Source organism: Primulina eburnea, chromosome 1 (assembly GCF_022965805.1).
Source record: "Primulina eburnea isolate SZY01 chromosome 1, ASM2296580v1, whole genome shotgun sequence".
Taxonomy (NCBI): Eukaryota; Viridiplantae; Streptophyta; class Magnoliopsida; order Lamiales; family Gesneriaceae; genus Primulina; species Primulina eburnea.
Genome location: NC_133101.1, coordinates 42752716 through 42771046, shown reverse-complemented (window position 1 = coordinate 42771046; position 18331 = coordinate 42752716). Strand labels below are relative to the sequence as shown.

At 39.2% G+C, this 18331-nt stretch overlaps 1 protein-coding gene across 1 annotated transcript; it reads right to left on the bottom strand.

Moving 5' to 3' along the window:
* Positions 1-2914: 2914 nt before the first annotated feature.
* LOC140812138 (uncharacterized) lies at positions 2915-3612 on the bottom strand. The gene is made up of 2 exons (XM_073170353.1): positions 3241-3612; positions 2915-3148 (listed from the first exon to the last, which is right to left on the bottom strand). Exons 1-2 carry the CDS (start codon positions 3557-3559, stop codon positions 3132-3134), a joined length of 336 nt encoding a protein of 111 aa, XP_073026454.1. The 5' UTR covers positions 3560-3612; the 3' UTR covers positions 2915-3131.
* Positions 3613-18331: the final 14719 nt, after the last annotated feature.

Sequence of the window (18331 nt, the reverse complement as noted above, 5' to 3'; positions counted from 1 at the left end):
ATCTATGCAACTACCATGGGTATAAAGATAAAGATGCGCCAAATTAATAAATTCAAATATTATTAAAATAAAGATCGTTTATACAAAGAGTTTCATAGTGAACAGTCGGCCAACACTTGGCTCGACGTGCACCTACTCTAACAATCTCCCACTTGCACTAGAGCCAACTACCTATATACTTTAGACCCATTGATTCGCGATGCTTCTCGAACGATGGTCCTGGTAAAGGCTTAGTTAGTGGATCAGCAACATTATCTGCGGAGCCGACTTTGTCGATCGACACTTCTCCTCGTTCCACGATCTCTCTGAGGATGTGGTACTTTCTCAATACATGTTTGGACTTCTGATGAGACCTCGGCTCCTTCGCCTGAGCTATGGCTCCCGTGTTGTCGCACATCACCGGGATAGGAGCAACTCCATTTGGAATGACGCCCAACTCTTGGACGAAATTCCTAATCCAAACAGCCTCCTTTGCTGCAGCCGATGCAGCAATGTATTCTGCCTCAGTGGTGGAATCCGCAGTACTGTCTTGCTTGGAACTCTTCCAAGAGACAGCACCACCATTGAGCATGAATATGAATCCGGAGGTTGACTTCGAGTCATCAACATCGCTTTGGAAGCTAGAGTCGGTATAGCCTTCCAATTTTAGTTCTCCACCCCCATAGACCAAGAACAACTTATTGGTCCTTCTCAAATACTTGAGGATGTCTTTCACAGCTTTCCAGTGTGGAAGACCAGGGTTGGATTGATATCTACTCACTACACTTAGTGCAAATGCCACGTCAGGACGTGTAGATATCATCCCATACATGATACTACCAATAGCCGAAGCATACGGAATTCGTGTCATCGCCGCTATCTCTGCATCAGTCTTGGGAGACATAGACTTGGATAGGGACACGCCATGACACATTGGTAGATGTCCTCTCTTGGACTCATCCATCGAGAACCGCTTCACGATGGTATCAATGTATGTGGACTGGGTGAGACCAAGCAATCTTTTTGATCTATCTCTATAGATCTGTATTCCCAATACAAAAGATGCTTCACCCAAGTCCTGCATTGAGAACTTACTTGCTAACCATATCTTTGTTGATTGCAACATTCCTACATCATTCCCAATGAGTAGAATGTCATCAACATAAAGAACAAGGAATGTCACAGCACTCCCACTGACCTTCTTATACACACAGGGTTCCTCAGGATTCTTAGTAAAACCAAACTCTTTGATTGTACTATCGAATCTGAGGTTCCAGCTCCTCGATGCCTGCTTAAGACCATAAATAGATCTTTGAAGTTTGCATACCATATGCTCACTTCCGATGGATGTAAACCCTTCAGGTTGAGACATGTAAATCTCTTCCTTAATATCCCCATTAAGGAAGGTTGTCTTAACATCCATCTGCCATATCTCATAGTCATACCATGCAGCTATGGCTAGCAATATCCTAATGGACTTGAACATCGCAACTGGAGAAAAGGTTTCCTCATAGTCAACACCTTGCCTTTGAGTATACCCTTTTGCTACCAATCGCGCCTTGAAGGTCAATACCTTCCCATCCGCCCCAAGTTTCCTCTTGTAAATCCATTTACATCCTATGGGAACAATTCCCTCAGGTGGATCCACGAGATTCCACACTTGGTTCGAATGCATGGAATTCATCTCAGATTCCATTGCTTCAAGCCACTTGGATGAATCGGCATCCGATAACGCTTCCTTGAAGGTCCTTGGATCACATCCAAGGTTAGGCTCATCATGGCCCTCTTCAAGAAGCAGACCATACCTCACAGGCGGTCTCGAGACTCTCTCGGTTCTTCTAGGAGCTTGTATCTCCTCACTTGGCTTCTCGGGTGTGGGTTCTACAACTGTGGGTGTCTCTCGAACCTCTTCGAGTTCTATCATCTCGCCTTTTCTATCCAATAGAAATTCCTTTTCCAAAAAGGTTGCGTTCCTAGAAACAAACACCTTTGTTTCTTGGGGATGATAGAAGTAATATCCAATTGAATTCCTTGGATATCCCACAAAGTAGCATAAAATGGATCGACTATCCAATTTATCTCCCACTGTCTGCTTTACATAAGCAGGACACCCCCATATTCTTAGATAAGAATACTTGGGAGGCTTACCCATCCATATCTCATATGGAGTCTTGTCAACTGCCTTTGTATGGACATTGTTCAACAACATTGCCGCTGTTTCAAGCGCATATCCCCAAAAGGATGGCGGCAACTCTGTGAACCCCATCATAGACCGAACCATGTCCATCAAGGTCCGGTTACGACGCTCCGAAACACCATTAAACTGCGGTGTAGCGGGCGGAGTCCACTGCGAGAGAATCCCATTCTCTCTAAGATACTCTTGGAACTCGGCACTCAAGTACTCACCACCTCGATCCGATCGAAGTGTCTTGATGCTTCGTCCCAATTGTTTCTCTACTTCACTTCTGAATTCTTTGAACCTTTCAAAGGCTTCAGACTTGTATTTCATCAAATACACATACCCATACCTCGAATGGTCATCGGTAAAGGTGATGAAGTAGGCATGTCCATGCTTAGTGGTGATGCTAAGCGGACCGCTCACATCGGTATGGATCAAATCCAATAACCCTTTGGCTCGCTCCGCATGGCCCTTAAAGGGAATTTTGGTCATCTTCACTTTCAGACAGGATTCACAAGTCGTGAGAGTGTTAATATCAGACATATCAAACATGCCAACTCCCACTAGCTTGTTCATCCTTCTTGAGGAAATATGACCTAATCGAGCATGCCATAATTGTGCCGAATTAAGAGTATCTTGTTTGCGCTTATTTGTTGTTGTTATCGTTTGGACATGATTGAGTGGAATATCTTTTAATTTTAAGGTGTAGAGATTGTTTTCAAGTTCACCGGTACCAACTAAACATTCATTCTTGTAAATATTGCAAACACCTTTGCTAAATAAACAAGAAAATCCATCAATATCTAGCATAGAAATGGAAATAATGTTTTTAACCAAGTCTGGTACATACAAAACATCTCTTAAAACCAAATTAAAATCATTGTTCAAACATAAATAAACATCTCCTACGGCTTTGGCAGCAACCCTTGCTCCATTGCCCATCCTCAGGAAGGTCTCACCCTCTCGGAGCCTCCTACTTCTTCCCATCACCTGCAAATCATTACAGAGATGTGAGCCACAGCCGGTATCCAATACCCAAGAAGTAGAGTTAATAGAGATATTCACTTCAATGTAGAACATACCTTTAGCAGAACCCTTCTGCGCAAGATATTCCCTGCAGTTACGCCTCCAATGTCCAGGCTTCTTGCAGTGGTGACAGATGTCAACAGTCTTTTCAGCCTTCACTGGCGCGGCTGCCACAACGGGACTCGAAGTCTGCCTCTTCAAGGGCTCGCTCTTCTTGGTACGCTGGAAAGAACGCTTCTTTCCCTTCCCAGGTGGACCGGTCTTCGTGCCAGATGAAGAGCCCACATAAAGAACCGGCTTCTCCTTCTTGATCGTGGACTCAAAGGTCACAAGCATGTTCACCAACTCTTCAAGGCTGGGCTCGAGCTTGTTCATATTGAAGTTCACAACGAAAGGATCGAAAGAGCTAGGCAGCGACAGCAGCAACACATCAGTGGTCAACTCCGAAGGCAACACCAAATCCATGCCTACGAGCTTGTCCACGAGCCCAATCAACTTTAGGCCATGCTCATGGACCGAAGTCCCATCTCGCATGCGTAAAGTGATGAGCTCCTTTACTGTGGCATGCCTCAAAGGCCGAGTCTGCTCTCCGAAGAGCTCCTTGAGGTGCATATGAATGTCAGCAGCATTCTTAGCATCCTCGAATCGCCTTTGCAGCTCATCGTTCATCGAAGCCTGCATATAACACTTCGCCTTCAAGTCATGGTCACACCATTCCTTGTAGGTCTGCAATTCCTCAGGAGTGCAGCCTATAGGAGCCTCAGCAGGGGGCGCCTCAGTAAGTGTATATGCGATCTTCTCCGAGTTTAGGACAATCTTTAAATTTCTTAGCCAAGTGATATAGTTTGGTCCGGTTAGTATGTGTTTTTCGAGAATGACCGAAAACGGGTTGCGAATTGATGACATGTCAAAGATTGTACTGAAAAGTAAAACAGATAAATGTTAATGACTATTTTAAAATATTTAATAAGATATAAAGTTTGGACTTTTACTTTATAAATAATCGCTCCCACTGTTTTGACATTTTCACTACCCTCTAGTGAAAACGGGAAACACTTTCCTCAGAAGGTACGTAAGGTCCAATTAGCGAATTGTGATCCCGAATAATATCGGCCATCACAATTCCTAAAAGGTAGTTTCCAATTGCATCGCCATGCAACCCTCTACGTATTCTTTTGTCTCACGTTTGATTAGGACCCAATAATATGACGTCGTTCATCTTTACGTGTCAAGCCTAACCCATCGATATTGAACCTTAATGGACGATCGCCATGAGTTCCCTCAATAATATGAGCCGAAATCATGGGAGTTCCACGTAGTTCACATCACCATGTCAATGGATGTCACAGCTTTCCGGCACCCAGGGCCCCCTCAATAATATGAGCCGAGCCCCGAGTACGGGTAGCGTTCATCATGCATCCATTGTCGATGGAAGACAAGGAAATTATAAACAAATTTATAATTCCCCTTTTTCGGACTTGATATTAATTTTGAATCTTATTCAAAATGAGGGTTTTTTAATTTTGAAAGGTCTCATCATTAATTTTATTTTAAAAGCTCGCCATGTTTGATCGTATGTTTGCCGGATTCATGCAACTTTGTTATTATAATAATAATAATGCACATACTCATTATTTATAACATATCATGCATATATTATAAATAGAAAACAGTAAAAGGATGATCAATTGCCCCAAAACTAATGGCCCGTGTGAGCCAAACACGGGCCTAGGTCCAATCCTAGGGTAAATGCACGGGATGCAATGCAACTAAATTATTACATTAGCATCCAATATTACATGTCTTCGATCTTCATAATCACCAAGGCCACCATCTTCCAATCTTGATCTTCCACTATTCTAATATTTACATTTAAATATCCATGGCACATAGGGATACATCTCATGGGGGTGGGAACGGGCCATAAACCAAGCCCACTTTATAAATTGATAATTATTACAATCATACAACACAAATATCCTAGCATACACCTAGCAAATTGGGCTTGGGCTTTTGATCATCCTTCATGCATAATATCACATATCATACACCATCAATTAATTATCACTATAATTAATTGATCCAATATTATATATCTTGATCCAATCACTAACCGCCACAATTATAAATTAAATTAACAAAGTATACAAACTCCTTTGTCTACTTTCAAATTAATTTATTTATAATCGAATTTCTTGTAAATCACAATTTACTATAAATAATTAAAGTCCTACTTCAATTATTTATTTTATGAGAAAATATGTGCAACAATTGTAAATTTAAACTTAAGGGCCCAAAACTCATTTTTCACAAAAATACTTAGGCCCATTTAAATTTCACAAAATATGTTGACCATCTAATGGCCCAACAACTCAAGGCCCATGACACTAAGATTATCCAAAACACTTTTGGAAACCCTAGCCGTCATCGCCGTCGCCGGAGCTCCGTCGCCGGATTCCGGCCACAACAAAAATTTTTTTTTTTTTTTTTTATTAAAAACTGAAAGTTTCGGGCAGCCCCTTGGGCTGCCCCTCGGCTGCCCGAAATTTTCGGGCAGCCCCTTCGGGCAGCCCTCGGGCAGCCCCGAAAACTTTATTTTTTTTTTTGTAAAAATTTCGGCCTTGATGTTTATTGTTGCACAAAAATCTCAAACGGTTAGAAATCGATCTCAACATAATATTACGCAAATATTACACAAAAACCGTAACCTTAGCTCGGATACCACTTGAAAGCGGACCGGTTACGGAGGCCGGAAACGCAACGGAAGCGAAAAATATAATTTTTAGAGCAAAAATTTCGGCCCCCCTAAAAGTTTTGTGTAATATTTGCAAAATCAACAAAACATTCATAGGATGTTTTAAAGAGGTTTACCTATCAACCCCTTAGAGTTGATGAATGGCACCAACCAAAGTGTAAACACTTTGGCTCTTGTATGGATGAAAGAAATCTACAAGCTCCTTCTTTTCCCCTTCAAGAATAAGGCCCACCACTTGGCTATGTAAATCCCCTTAAGTTTTGCACTAGAAAAACTTAAGGATTTATCAAAGAGAAGAATTTTTCTCCAAGAAAATGAAGAACAAAGGAAAGAAAAATTTTTGAGAGAATTAGTCTCAAATTTTCGGCCAAGGTGTGATAGTGAGGAGTGTGGGAGACTAGCCTAGGTATTGACAAAAGTTGTCTCTCAAAAGTTGCAAAAAGTTGCATGCCTAGTCTCCAACCCTTCACCTCCCCAAAGCATGCAAACCCTAGAATTACATGCATATAATATGGTTTTTAATCACATTAAAAACCATGGACTAAATTTTTAATTATCTCAAACACATTTGAGATAAATTAAATATTACTTGAATTTACTCAAGTCCTACTAGTTTAAATAATTATTTTAATTGAGCTCTACAAGACTCAATATTATTTAATTAATTCAACACTTGAATTAATTTAATTATTTTAGACTCTACTAGGTCCACTAGTGTTTAATTAATTCAACATTTGAATTAATTTAATTTAGTCCCCAATAAAGTTTATGAAAATCACAATTTTCAACTACATTATTTACTTGGCCAAATTTTAATCTTAGGAACACTTCCATAAATTAAAATTTATATTTCTCTCTTAGAAGTCATACTTCTATTTTTCTTTACGCTTATAAACACATTTATAAGCCGTTCAACACATTGAACTATTTTACTTCTCTTCGGGATTTACAAAGCAAGTACTTGTGTGGCCCTCAATGGTTCATTGATACAACTAGCCGTGGGTTCACATCTCAATGTGATTCGGACTAAACATGTCCTTATTCGAGCATACCCCAATTGCTCCATTCTTACTTATCAACTCCTTGATAGTAAGAACGTCAGAACTCAAGTCTGATAGTACCCAACCAATCACGTTAAACGCCTAGCAGCATCGCTTACGTGATTCCCTAGGTATCACATGATAGTGCCTGCAAGAACCATTCAATTATGGTTAGCGTACAGTACGGTCCCTTCAGCTCATATATCCCGACCGATTCGACAACTATTGGTTTATCGAGAGTTGTCAATGTATCGATACTATGTGTCATGTCGTGGTTGCATCGATGGTGTAATCTATGAAACCCCTTTCATAATTACCACCATACTCTGATCAGAGATTTCAACCCACACATACATGATAAACACATAGGATATCCATACCCGTAGGTAAGCGGTGAATCCCCGACTACAATGCATCGACTCCTATATGTTTCGCCGTAACACCCAACCTTGCCACCTAATGACCCCATAAGAGTCGGTAAACAAGTCAAAGTGAAACGCTAGCACATAGAGTCTCAATGTTGTCCCGGGTCATAAGGACTAATTCTGTACAACCATAAACCAGGACTTTTCCACTCGATAAGTGAGAACCACTTGGAAAGTCCTTTTATGGAGGGTTGTTCAGTGCACTCTACAAGGAGCACCTATCTGCATGCTCGGACATCACAATGTCCCCTACCAATGAAACATGGTACTCACATCGCAGATACTAGTCTCTAACTCGAGCGGCCTTTATCCTTCTTAGTGGCGGCTGAATCGACTAGGAACAGTTTAGAATATACAGTATTCCAAATATGAGTTTCATGATACTCATCATATGAGCATCTCATATTCTTTCTACTATTTGTATATTCAAGGACTTTATCTATGCAACTAGCATGGGTATAAAGATAAAGATGCGCCAAATTAATAAATTCAAATATTATTAAAATAAAGATCGTTTATACAAAGAGTTTCATAGTGAACAGTCGGCCAACACTTGGCTCGACGTGCACCTACTCTAACAGTCATTGTTAAAGTCCTTTGGAGGAATAATTTGATTGAAGAAGCCACGTGGGAACCAGAGGATGAGATGAAAGAGAAGTATCCCGAGTTGTTTGCACAGTGACGTCAATTTCGGGGACGAAATTCCTCAAAGGAGGGGAGATTGTAATAGCCAAGCCTGGTGTATGGTAAGGTTTAAGATTTCGTATGTTTATTGACTACTTGGTCAAGTTTAAGTATAGTTTGGATGTTAAGAGTTTCGATTTATGATTTTAGTATGGTTGGGTTGTGACACCCTGACCCGTAACATTAAAAATACGCAGCGGAAATAAAATTTTCTTTAAAATATGGAAGGAGTTTCAAAATACATTTCATAAAAATGTTTACAAAATAAATACATGATCATTCAAATGATATACAAAATGCAAACAATCATTCTTATGATCATGTCCCAAAATGATACAAAATAATCTTCCTTCCAACGGTGTATGCATATGACCAGGGCCTCCACTCTGATCTGCATCACATGAAAATAACTGAAATGAGAATAAATCTCAGCAAGTGGAAATCTACATAGCAATGATACATAGTATACTCTGTAAAACATGACTTTGAAATCATAAATACCATCAACTCTGAAACATGAATACTGTAGCAATAACTGTAGCAATAGCATATCAATAAGATAGCAATAAGATGGTATTCTCTTTTCTCTGGTTGGATTGATATCAATAGTATCTCTGCTCTGGTGCTAATATCCCTATCGATATAAACCGATAACTCTGAGGGATAAAAGCCTATGGTCGTTGATCAACTAATTGCATGCAATTCTCTGGCTATATATTTATCAATCCAATAGAAACATTTGAACTCTGAATAGCATTTAAAGCCGTCGTTTCACAATCTCTTATTTTCTTTTGTATTCCCTTTTAACAATAGTGAGACATCAATGCCTCCAATAGATAATCAATGGGATCAATACATAACAATGAATCAATTGAAGGGAATATCACTTTAAAATCTTTAAAACACAATACATATAACATCATGTGAGCAAAGGAATGAAATTCCACTTACAACCCAATAGAACACCTCAAACTTAGCTCTTGGTTCACCACCTACAACAATAATACATAAATAACACCAACATCAACTCAATATCCAAGATTACAAGCTAATTAATCCATAAATCCAACAAGAACAACAACCCAAGTCAACTCTTACCCAAAACCTTAAAAGAATCGCACCAAAAGCTTACCTTAGCTTCCTTATACCACGGAGAACCTCGATCTCAAGTCGAAAATCGAACTAGATCCAAGAATCTAAGGTAGGAAATGGATGAAATGGAAGAAAACCCTTGCTCCTTAGAGAGAAAAACGAGATTGAAGGGGAAAGAAGAAGAGAAATGAAGTCAAATCGTCCAAAAAGTTACTTTAAATCTCGACCATACCTCCAAAAAGCAAGAACGCGGGTGCGGCACTCCTAGGACCGCGGGTGCGCCATGACTTCGACCAAACAAATAAATTCCATGCACGATGACCGCGGGTGCGGTGCTGCTAATACCGCGGGTGCGGTCCTTGCACTGCCGCGGGTGCGGTGATGCCACGGCCTTCCAAATCCAAAATGATGAATAGTACACCGCGGGGGCACTCATCTAAGAGCGCGGGTGCACTCAAGCCACGGCAATGAACAGTACTAAATCAACTAAAATCGATCCGAAACACTGAAACGAACAATCAACACCAGCTAACACCTCAATAAAACAATAACCAATAATACTATGGTCCAAAACACAACTCTAAACATCTAATCACAAAACCCAAATAACATACGAAACTTAAATCGTACCGTACACCGGGCTCGGCTATTACAATCTCCCCTCTTTAGAGTAATTTCGTCCGCGAAATTGACGTACTGCGCAAACAACTCAGGATACCTCTCTCTCATCTCAACCTCTGGTTCCCACGTAGCCTCTTCAATCAAATGATTCCTCCAAAGGATTTTAACAATGCCGATCTCTTTGTTCCTCAATACTCTGACTGACCGTCACTCTGAGGGTGATAAGCTGTACTAAACGCTAACCGCGAACCCATAGCTCTATGAAAACTCTTCCAAAACTCTGAAGGAACACAAATACAACCTCTAAGGGTCACCAAACCATCACCATACACTCTAAACTCTAAGGTAACTCTCTCCTCTGCTCTAGCTCTCATCTCTATCAACTGAACCACGACAGTCTGCTCTCTACGGATCCTGTCCGTCAATGTAGCCCTAATAACCAACGCTCATAAACGAGCAATGATTCCAGGGACCATCAAAGCAATCACAAACTCCCCATCTCTGTCCGGAGGCAAACCCGGCACATCATTCTCAAACACATCAACAAACTCTCTCACCACATCAATATCATCAATATTCAACTTAACCATACTATCCACATCAACAATAGAAGCCAAAACCCATCACAACCTCTACACAGCAATCTCTCAGCCTCAAGACAAGAACTAAAAGGAAGGACCAGCGAAGTACCTGCACTGGCGATCATACCTCTACTGCTTTCCTCTTAGGTGGCATCCTCTACTCTACAATGTGCTCACAAAAGACATATCAATATATAACAATAGATAGATGCAAAGAAAACATACCCGGACAGTTGACAGTAGACGAAGTCATATGCATTGGTCCGAAGAACACCGCTCTGATACCACTAAATGTGACACCCTGACCCGTAACATTAAAAATACGCAGCGGAAATAAAATTTTCTTTAAAATATGGAAAGAGTTTCAAAATACATTTCATAAAATGTTTACAAAATAAATACATGATCATTCAAATGATATACAAAATGCAAACAATCATTCTTATGATCATGTCCCAAAATGATACAAAATAATCTTCCTTCCAACGTTGTATGCATATGACCCCAATCCACAGTCAACGTCCAGGGCCTCCACTCTGATCTGCATCACATGAAAATAACTGAAATGAGAATAAATCTCAGCAAGTGGAACTCTACATAGCAATGATACAAAGTATCCTCTGTAAAACATGACTTTGAAATCATAAATACCATCAACTCTGAAACATGAATACTGTAGCAATAACTGTAGCAATAGCATATCAATAAGATAGCAATAAGATGGTATTCTCTTTTCTCTGGTTGGATTGATATCAATAGTATCTCTGCTCTGGTGCTAATATCCCTATCGATATAAACCGATAACTCTGAGGGATAAAAGCCTATGGTCGTTGATCAACTAATTGCATGCAATTCTCTGGCTATATATTTATCAATCCAATAGAAACATTTGAACTCTGAATAGCATTTAAAGCCGTCGTTTCACAATCTCTTATTTTCTTTTGTATTCCCTTTTAACAATAGTGAGACATCAATGCCTCCAATAGATAATCAATGGGATCAATACATAACAATGAATCAATTGAAGGGAATATCACTTTAAAATCTTTAAAACACAATACATATAACATCATGTGAGCAAAGGAATGAAATTCCACTTACAACCCAATAGAACACCTCAAACTTAGCTCTTGGTTCACCACCTACAACAATAATCCATAAATAACACCAACATCAACTCAATATCCAAGATTACAAGCTAATTAATCCATAAATCCAACAAGAACAACAACCCAAGTCAACTCTTACCCAAAACCTTAAAAGAATCGCACCAAAAGCTTACCTTAGCTTCCTTATACCACGGAGAACCTCGATCTCAAGTCGAAAATCGAACTAGATCCAAGAATCAAAGGTAGGAAATGGATGAAATGGAAGAAAACCCTTGCTCCTTAGAGAGAAAAACGAGATTGAAGGGGAAAGAAGAAGAGAAATGAAGTCAAATCATCCAAAAAGTTACTTTAAATCTCGACCATACCTCCAAAAAGCAAGACCGCGGGTGCGGCACTCCAAGGACCGCGGGTGCGCCATGCCTTCGACCAAACAAATAAATTCCATGCACGATGACCGCAGGTGCGGTGCTGCTAATACCGCGGGTGCGGTGATGCCACGGCCTTCCAATTCCAAAATGATGAATAGTACACCGCGGGGGCACTCCTCTAAGAGCGCGGGTGCACTCAAGCCACGGCAATGAACAGTACTAAATCACTAAAATCGATCCGAAACACTGAAACGAACAATCAACACCAGCTAACACCTCAATAAAACAATAACCAATAATACTATGGTCCAAAACACAACTCTAAACATCTAATCACAAAACCCAAATAACATACGAAGCTTAAATCGTACCGTACACCGGGCTCGGCTATTACATGGGTATAGATGATGTGTAGTGCTATTATAGCTGCGTTACGGTTAAATTCATGATAAATTGTATATTGATCCAAATGAGTTGAGGCCTTTTCCATTAGAAAGATATGACATAAGGCATAACTTTTTTATTTTGAGTTTTGTTCAAATCATTGTGGAAGATAAGCCAAAAGTGCCCCGAAGTGAAAAGCGTTTTTTCGAGATTTTAATGATATAAGGCATAGATTTGTTCACTTTTGCTCATTCTTTTCTCCTCCATTCTCGATTTCTTCAGCAAAGGGAGGGCTAGGGTTCCATTCTTCTCATTTCATATCTTTGATTCAAGCTCCTAGTTGGTTTATTGTTGTGAGAGCAAGGTTTTCTTGGATTCAAGGAAGCTAAGGTAAGCTTTTGGGTTAATTTATTCTTTGTTTTGGCATGAGAGATGATATTGGGTTTGATGTGGTGTTGTTTTTATGGTTTAATTGATATGGGTTATTGATTATTGAGATGTTGATGGTGCAAATTATGGTTTATTGTTGTAGGATTGCTATCAAGAGATTAGATACAAGGTTCCAAGTGGTTGTAAGTGGAATCTCATTCTTGTGCTCACATGATAGTATATGTATTGTGTTTCAATGGTTTTAACATGTTATTCAAATGATTTATGGATTGATAGATACATAGTCATAGATTGCATGAAATTAGTTGATCAACGACCATAGGCTTATATCCCTCAGAGTTATCGATTTATATCGATGGGATATAGGTACAGAGACAGAGATACTATATAGATATCAATCCATCAGAGAAAAGAGAAATATCATCTTATTGTTATATTATTGCTATGTTATTCATGATTCAGAGTTGATGGCATTTAATGTTTTTAAAGCAATGTTTTACAGAATATGTGCATTGCTATGTAAGAGTTCCACTTGCTGAGTTTTATACTCATTTCAGTTATTCATATGATGCAGATAAGAGCGACGAACCAGGACGTTGATTGAAGCCGGGGTCATATGCATATAGAGACGGAAGGAAGTGGAAGATTATTTTGTTATACATGATCAAAATGATATTTTGTATTTTGATGCAACACTTTTTGGATCATGTATATTCTTTTGATGGTATATATATTGGAAATGTATTTTGAATCCTTCCTCCCTTTAAAGAAAAATTTACATTCCGCTGTTATTTTATAAAATGGGTCAGAGGTGTCACACAAATCGTAGCAAGATAGAGAATTTGGCCACATATTCTTCAATGTTCAAATTATCTTGTTTCAGGTTGGCAAAATCTGCACCCTTGTCTTTTCTGTACGGTACTTGTAAAAATCGTTGATAGAATTTAGTTTTAAATATTTTTCAAGTAATAACCGTACCTCGATGCTCCAAAGCACTTTTAGTTGTAAGCAACCAATTCTTTGCAACATCATGCAACTGGTGCCCAATCAATCTGACTCTACGCTCATCTTTATAGTCAAGTGAATCAAACAACATCTCAATGTCATCAAGCCAACTCTGACAATCAACGGACGTCTCAGTGCCTTTAAAATCGGCGGTTTAAATGACTGAAATCTCTTTAACAGTGTTTCCATAGGTGTCGATGTAACATCCATCGGATTGGTCGAGGTACTACCCTGTTCTGGGATTTTTCGAGTAGGCATATCTGATTATCAAAAGGATTAGTAATCAAGTCTAACACATCTGTCTCAGTCATCCTCTGATCATCTTACTGCTGATCAAGAATCGGTTCTGATTCATTTTTGAATAATACACGTTTCCAAACAAATCAGATAATTCAGGTAAACATGTATCTACATCAATAAAACATGCTAGCACCGTAAAAGTAGGAAAGAAAACTCAATCTACCCCGCTCATCCTCTTCTATCTCAGTTTAAGGAACATACAGCTCTGGAAACTACTGCTCTGATACCACCTGCTGTGAGGACCCGAACGATAACTCATCTTCTAAATCATCTTTGGGATAAATTGGGATCAATTAAAGAATCTAGGTCGATTTTTTTTAAAGTTGAACACTTTATAATAGAGTGTACAAAATGCTACAACAAGAAATGCATCTTCTTATTTAAGTAAAAAGATCAAGTTTAATATCTACAACCTGATCAAAAGTACAAACTTGTTCAAAATAAAATCATACAAACTAAGGTTCAACAACTACATCTCAAGTGTTGAAAACCGACTCTACTTCTGGGCCCGGATCTCCACTCTAATCTTGATCTCGCATCCTCTTCTCGACTCTGATCCCGTCCCACCTGTTGTCATGGACACAAACAAACACAATTGCCGGATAAATCCGGTGAGAATATAATTCTCAGTATAAACAACGTATACATGCGCTCATATAAACATATATAAAAAAGCATAAACAGTTATCAAATAACATGTATCATAATCTGAGTAACATGAATCGATATAAACTGTAAATCAAACTCTTTAATTTTTTAATATCTACTCGACTCTTATCTAGTCTAGGGATCCCGGTTCTCGGACATTGGTATATTATATCGAATTTCTACAATAGGAGTCGATCTACTCCTAAGCACATCGATACAAACCGAACATCCAGTGACTTGGCACCTCTGCCAATGACTGGGCACCTCTACCAAAGACTCTTTCTCGATATCTATCTTCTATTCTCTGCTTTTATATTAATCAATAGAATAAGCATACACATTCAAATAATACAAAGGTATTAAAACAATAACAAATAAGTATTTGATCTTGGGAAACTCAAGTTATCTCTTACTCGAGTTATATCTCCCGGTTTAACATTAGTTTATACCATTCTTTTTGTCGGGGTTTGGCTTTGGTTCGTTCTTCTATCGATTCTGAAGTTTAATTCTCGACTACATATCCAATCTGGAATGACATTTGAGAAGTACAATATCATATACAACTCAAACAAGACTTGAATTGCTCAATACTCAATCTTATCAAATTCTTACGGCATAACGGCGCAATTTCGAAATACCGACAATGCAATATCAATAGATACCAGTCTCAAAAACTCATAATCAATCAATAAACACAATTCCAATACAAATTTGTATAATTTCAATCAAATATAATCTGAATATTGATAACAATTTCATACGGTATCCGTTCTTCGATCCGATTTCGATTATACGATTACCAATATCTCAAGAACACATAATCCAAATCATATCAGGATTTCTTCCAACAACAAACTTCAAACCATACAAGAACATTAGAAAACTTACATCCTTTTGAAGCTCTTGACCAGAGGAGCACGGAAATAAACTCGGATTGAAAATTGGACAGTCGGAATTGTAAAATCACAATTCTAAAATCTGAGGAAGCTTGAGTTTCAACCATGGAGCTTATGGTTTTCTTGCTACAAATCTGAAGGAAAATGAAGGAAGATTATCCTTTTATTGCATGGCAAGACATGTGGCTCATTTTTTTGTTCAGCACGTCTCGAGCATATGCGCGTCCATCACCGGCGCATATGGGCGAGACTCTCTGCCTCGGAATTTAACATTTCTCCTGCTCGCTCATATGCACGAGACCTACTGTCTCGGCATATTTTAAATACACCAGATCATGCATATTTGCACCTAGTCTCGCGCATATGCGTGAGACCTACTGTCTCTGCGGGTAACATTTCATCTGCTCGGGCATATGCACGCCCCATCTCGCGCATATGCGCGAGGTCTTCTGCCTCGGCAATGGCTACTCATGCATATGCGCGCCTCATCTCTGCGCATATGCGCGAGGTGTTCTGCCCTCACACATATCACATAATTTTGGCCACGTCTTCCTCGGGCTGTTCATCCATAATCACGTCAATTCGTCAAATAAATAATTTTGGATTAAATGATATAATCTCGGGCATTACAAGAGATGAGCACAGTCAGTATCCTAGGACCGTACTGCAGACTTTACAGGACATACGGCTGTAGGCCAAATTCAGTAAGTGAAAGTTCTACCTAGACAGAGTGGCATTCTTGGGCCACATTTTCCCCAAGATGGAGTAGAGGTCGATCCCAACAAGGTCAAGGCAGTCCGAGATTGGCCAGTGCCTAAGAGTGTGATAAAGAACCGTAGTTTCTTGGGTCTAGAAGGGTATTATCGGAAGTTCATATAAGGTTTATGTAATGCCCGAGATTCACATTTTATTAATCTGAGTTATTGATTCTGAGGTGACATAATTATAAACGGTTTACTCCGAGACCCGATTGGATGAAACTTACAAAATTCGGAAAACTTGGGCAGAAAGTGTGGCGCCCGAGCGGTGGTTTTTCGCCGCCCGAGTGCCCATGGTATATAAGTTGAACTCTTGGACAGAAGGTTTGGCGCCCGAGCGGTAGAAATTTACCGCCCGAGCGCCAATGAATAATAAGATAGGTATCCGAGCAGAAAGTGCCGCGCCCGAGCGGTACTTTCTTACAGCCCGAGCGCGAGACGTGTTGCATGCGGGGTGTGCCATTTGCTTTGTTGCATGTTACGAATATATATATATATATATATATATATATATATATATATATATATATATATATATATATAGGAATTGCAATTATTCCTCAGAATTAGAGAAAGGGGTCGAAGCTTTGGCACAGAAAATCCTTACGCCTTTTGTGAGAAATCCGCCCGTCCGATTTTGAATCCGACTTCGGTATTGAGTTCCTATCAACGTAGGCTACAACTGGACGTAAGTTTTGCTACGTTTTGATATGTTCTGAAATTATGGTATTGTCAGAATCTGATATGATTCATATATGATGTTCTTGGTATGTTAGACATCGTATAATTGGAACTGGATTGAGGAACATATACCATATCAAATTGTTATGATTTTTAGAGTTGAGTTGATTGAGAATTGATATCATAATTGAGTTGTTATTGATTATGAGATGTTGGAATTAATATCTGACTGATATGATATGGCTGGATATATTGAGATTATGCCGTTATGTTGTTGAAACAAAATTTGGTTGAATTCTGTTTATATCCAGTATTGATTTGAACGGGTATTGATAGTATACTCCTTGATATTGTTATTGTCAGACTGAGTATTGACAGGCTTGGGGTTCGAGACTTCGACAGAGTCAGAGTATTAGAAAGAAATGTATAAATTAATGTTGAGTTGGGATTGCACAACTCGAGTGAGGTTTGACTCGAGTCTCCCTAAATCACATACTGTCATTTATTGCATTGATATTTGCAATTGATGAGACTTATGATTGTAGTCTATTGATTTATAGCCACTGCATGTAATGACTGCTGATTCGCTAGTCATCGATTGATTTGCTTAGATACTGAATGCATGTATTGATTACTGAGTCGTTGAGTCATTGGCTGATTCGCCTAGTCACCGGCTGATTCATCTGGTTATGGACTGATTCGTCTAAACTTAAGCTGATTAGCTTTGTCACCGGCTGATTCGTCTGGTTATTGACTGATTCGTCTAAACTTAAGCTGATTCGCTTAATTACAGGCTGATTCGTCTGGTTATTGGCTGATTCGCCTAATTCTTGACTGATTCGTCAATTCTGCGGCTGATTCGCCCAGACACTGATATATGAATTATATCGATGCCGTTTAGAGTTGAGTCGAGTCTGAGACGACGTGTCAGTGGAGTCGAGTCTGAGACGACGCGTCGGTTGAGTTGAGTCTGATACGCCATGTTGATTTACATTGGTTATATCATTCATGTTTATTGAATGCTCGATATTGATTTATGTTTCTGATTTGAGACAGGTTATGAATAATTCTTATGTGCTTTCGTATATGCTTTTATATGATTGCATGTATACATTGTTTATACTGGGATATTTATATCTCACCGGAGTTATCCGGCTGTTGTCTTGTTTTGTATGTGTGCATGACAACAGGTGGGGCTGGATCAGGGTCAAGAAGAGGATGAGAGAAGAGTAGATAGCGTGGAGATCCGGGCTTCGAAGCAACATAGGATTCAGCACTGATTTGTAGTTGAACCTTGTTGCATTCTTGTAGAAAACACAAGATTTATATGTTCATGTTTAATATGTAATTTGAGTAAATTACATTACGTTTCCGCTTTGTATATAAAAAAAAATTAGACCCTGTTTTATA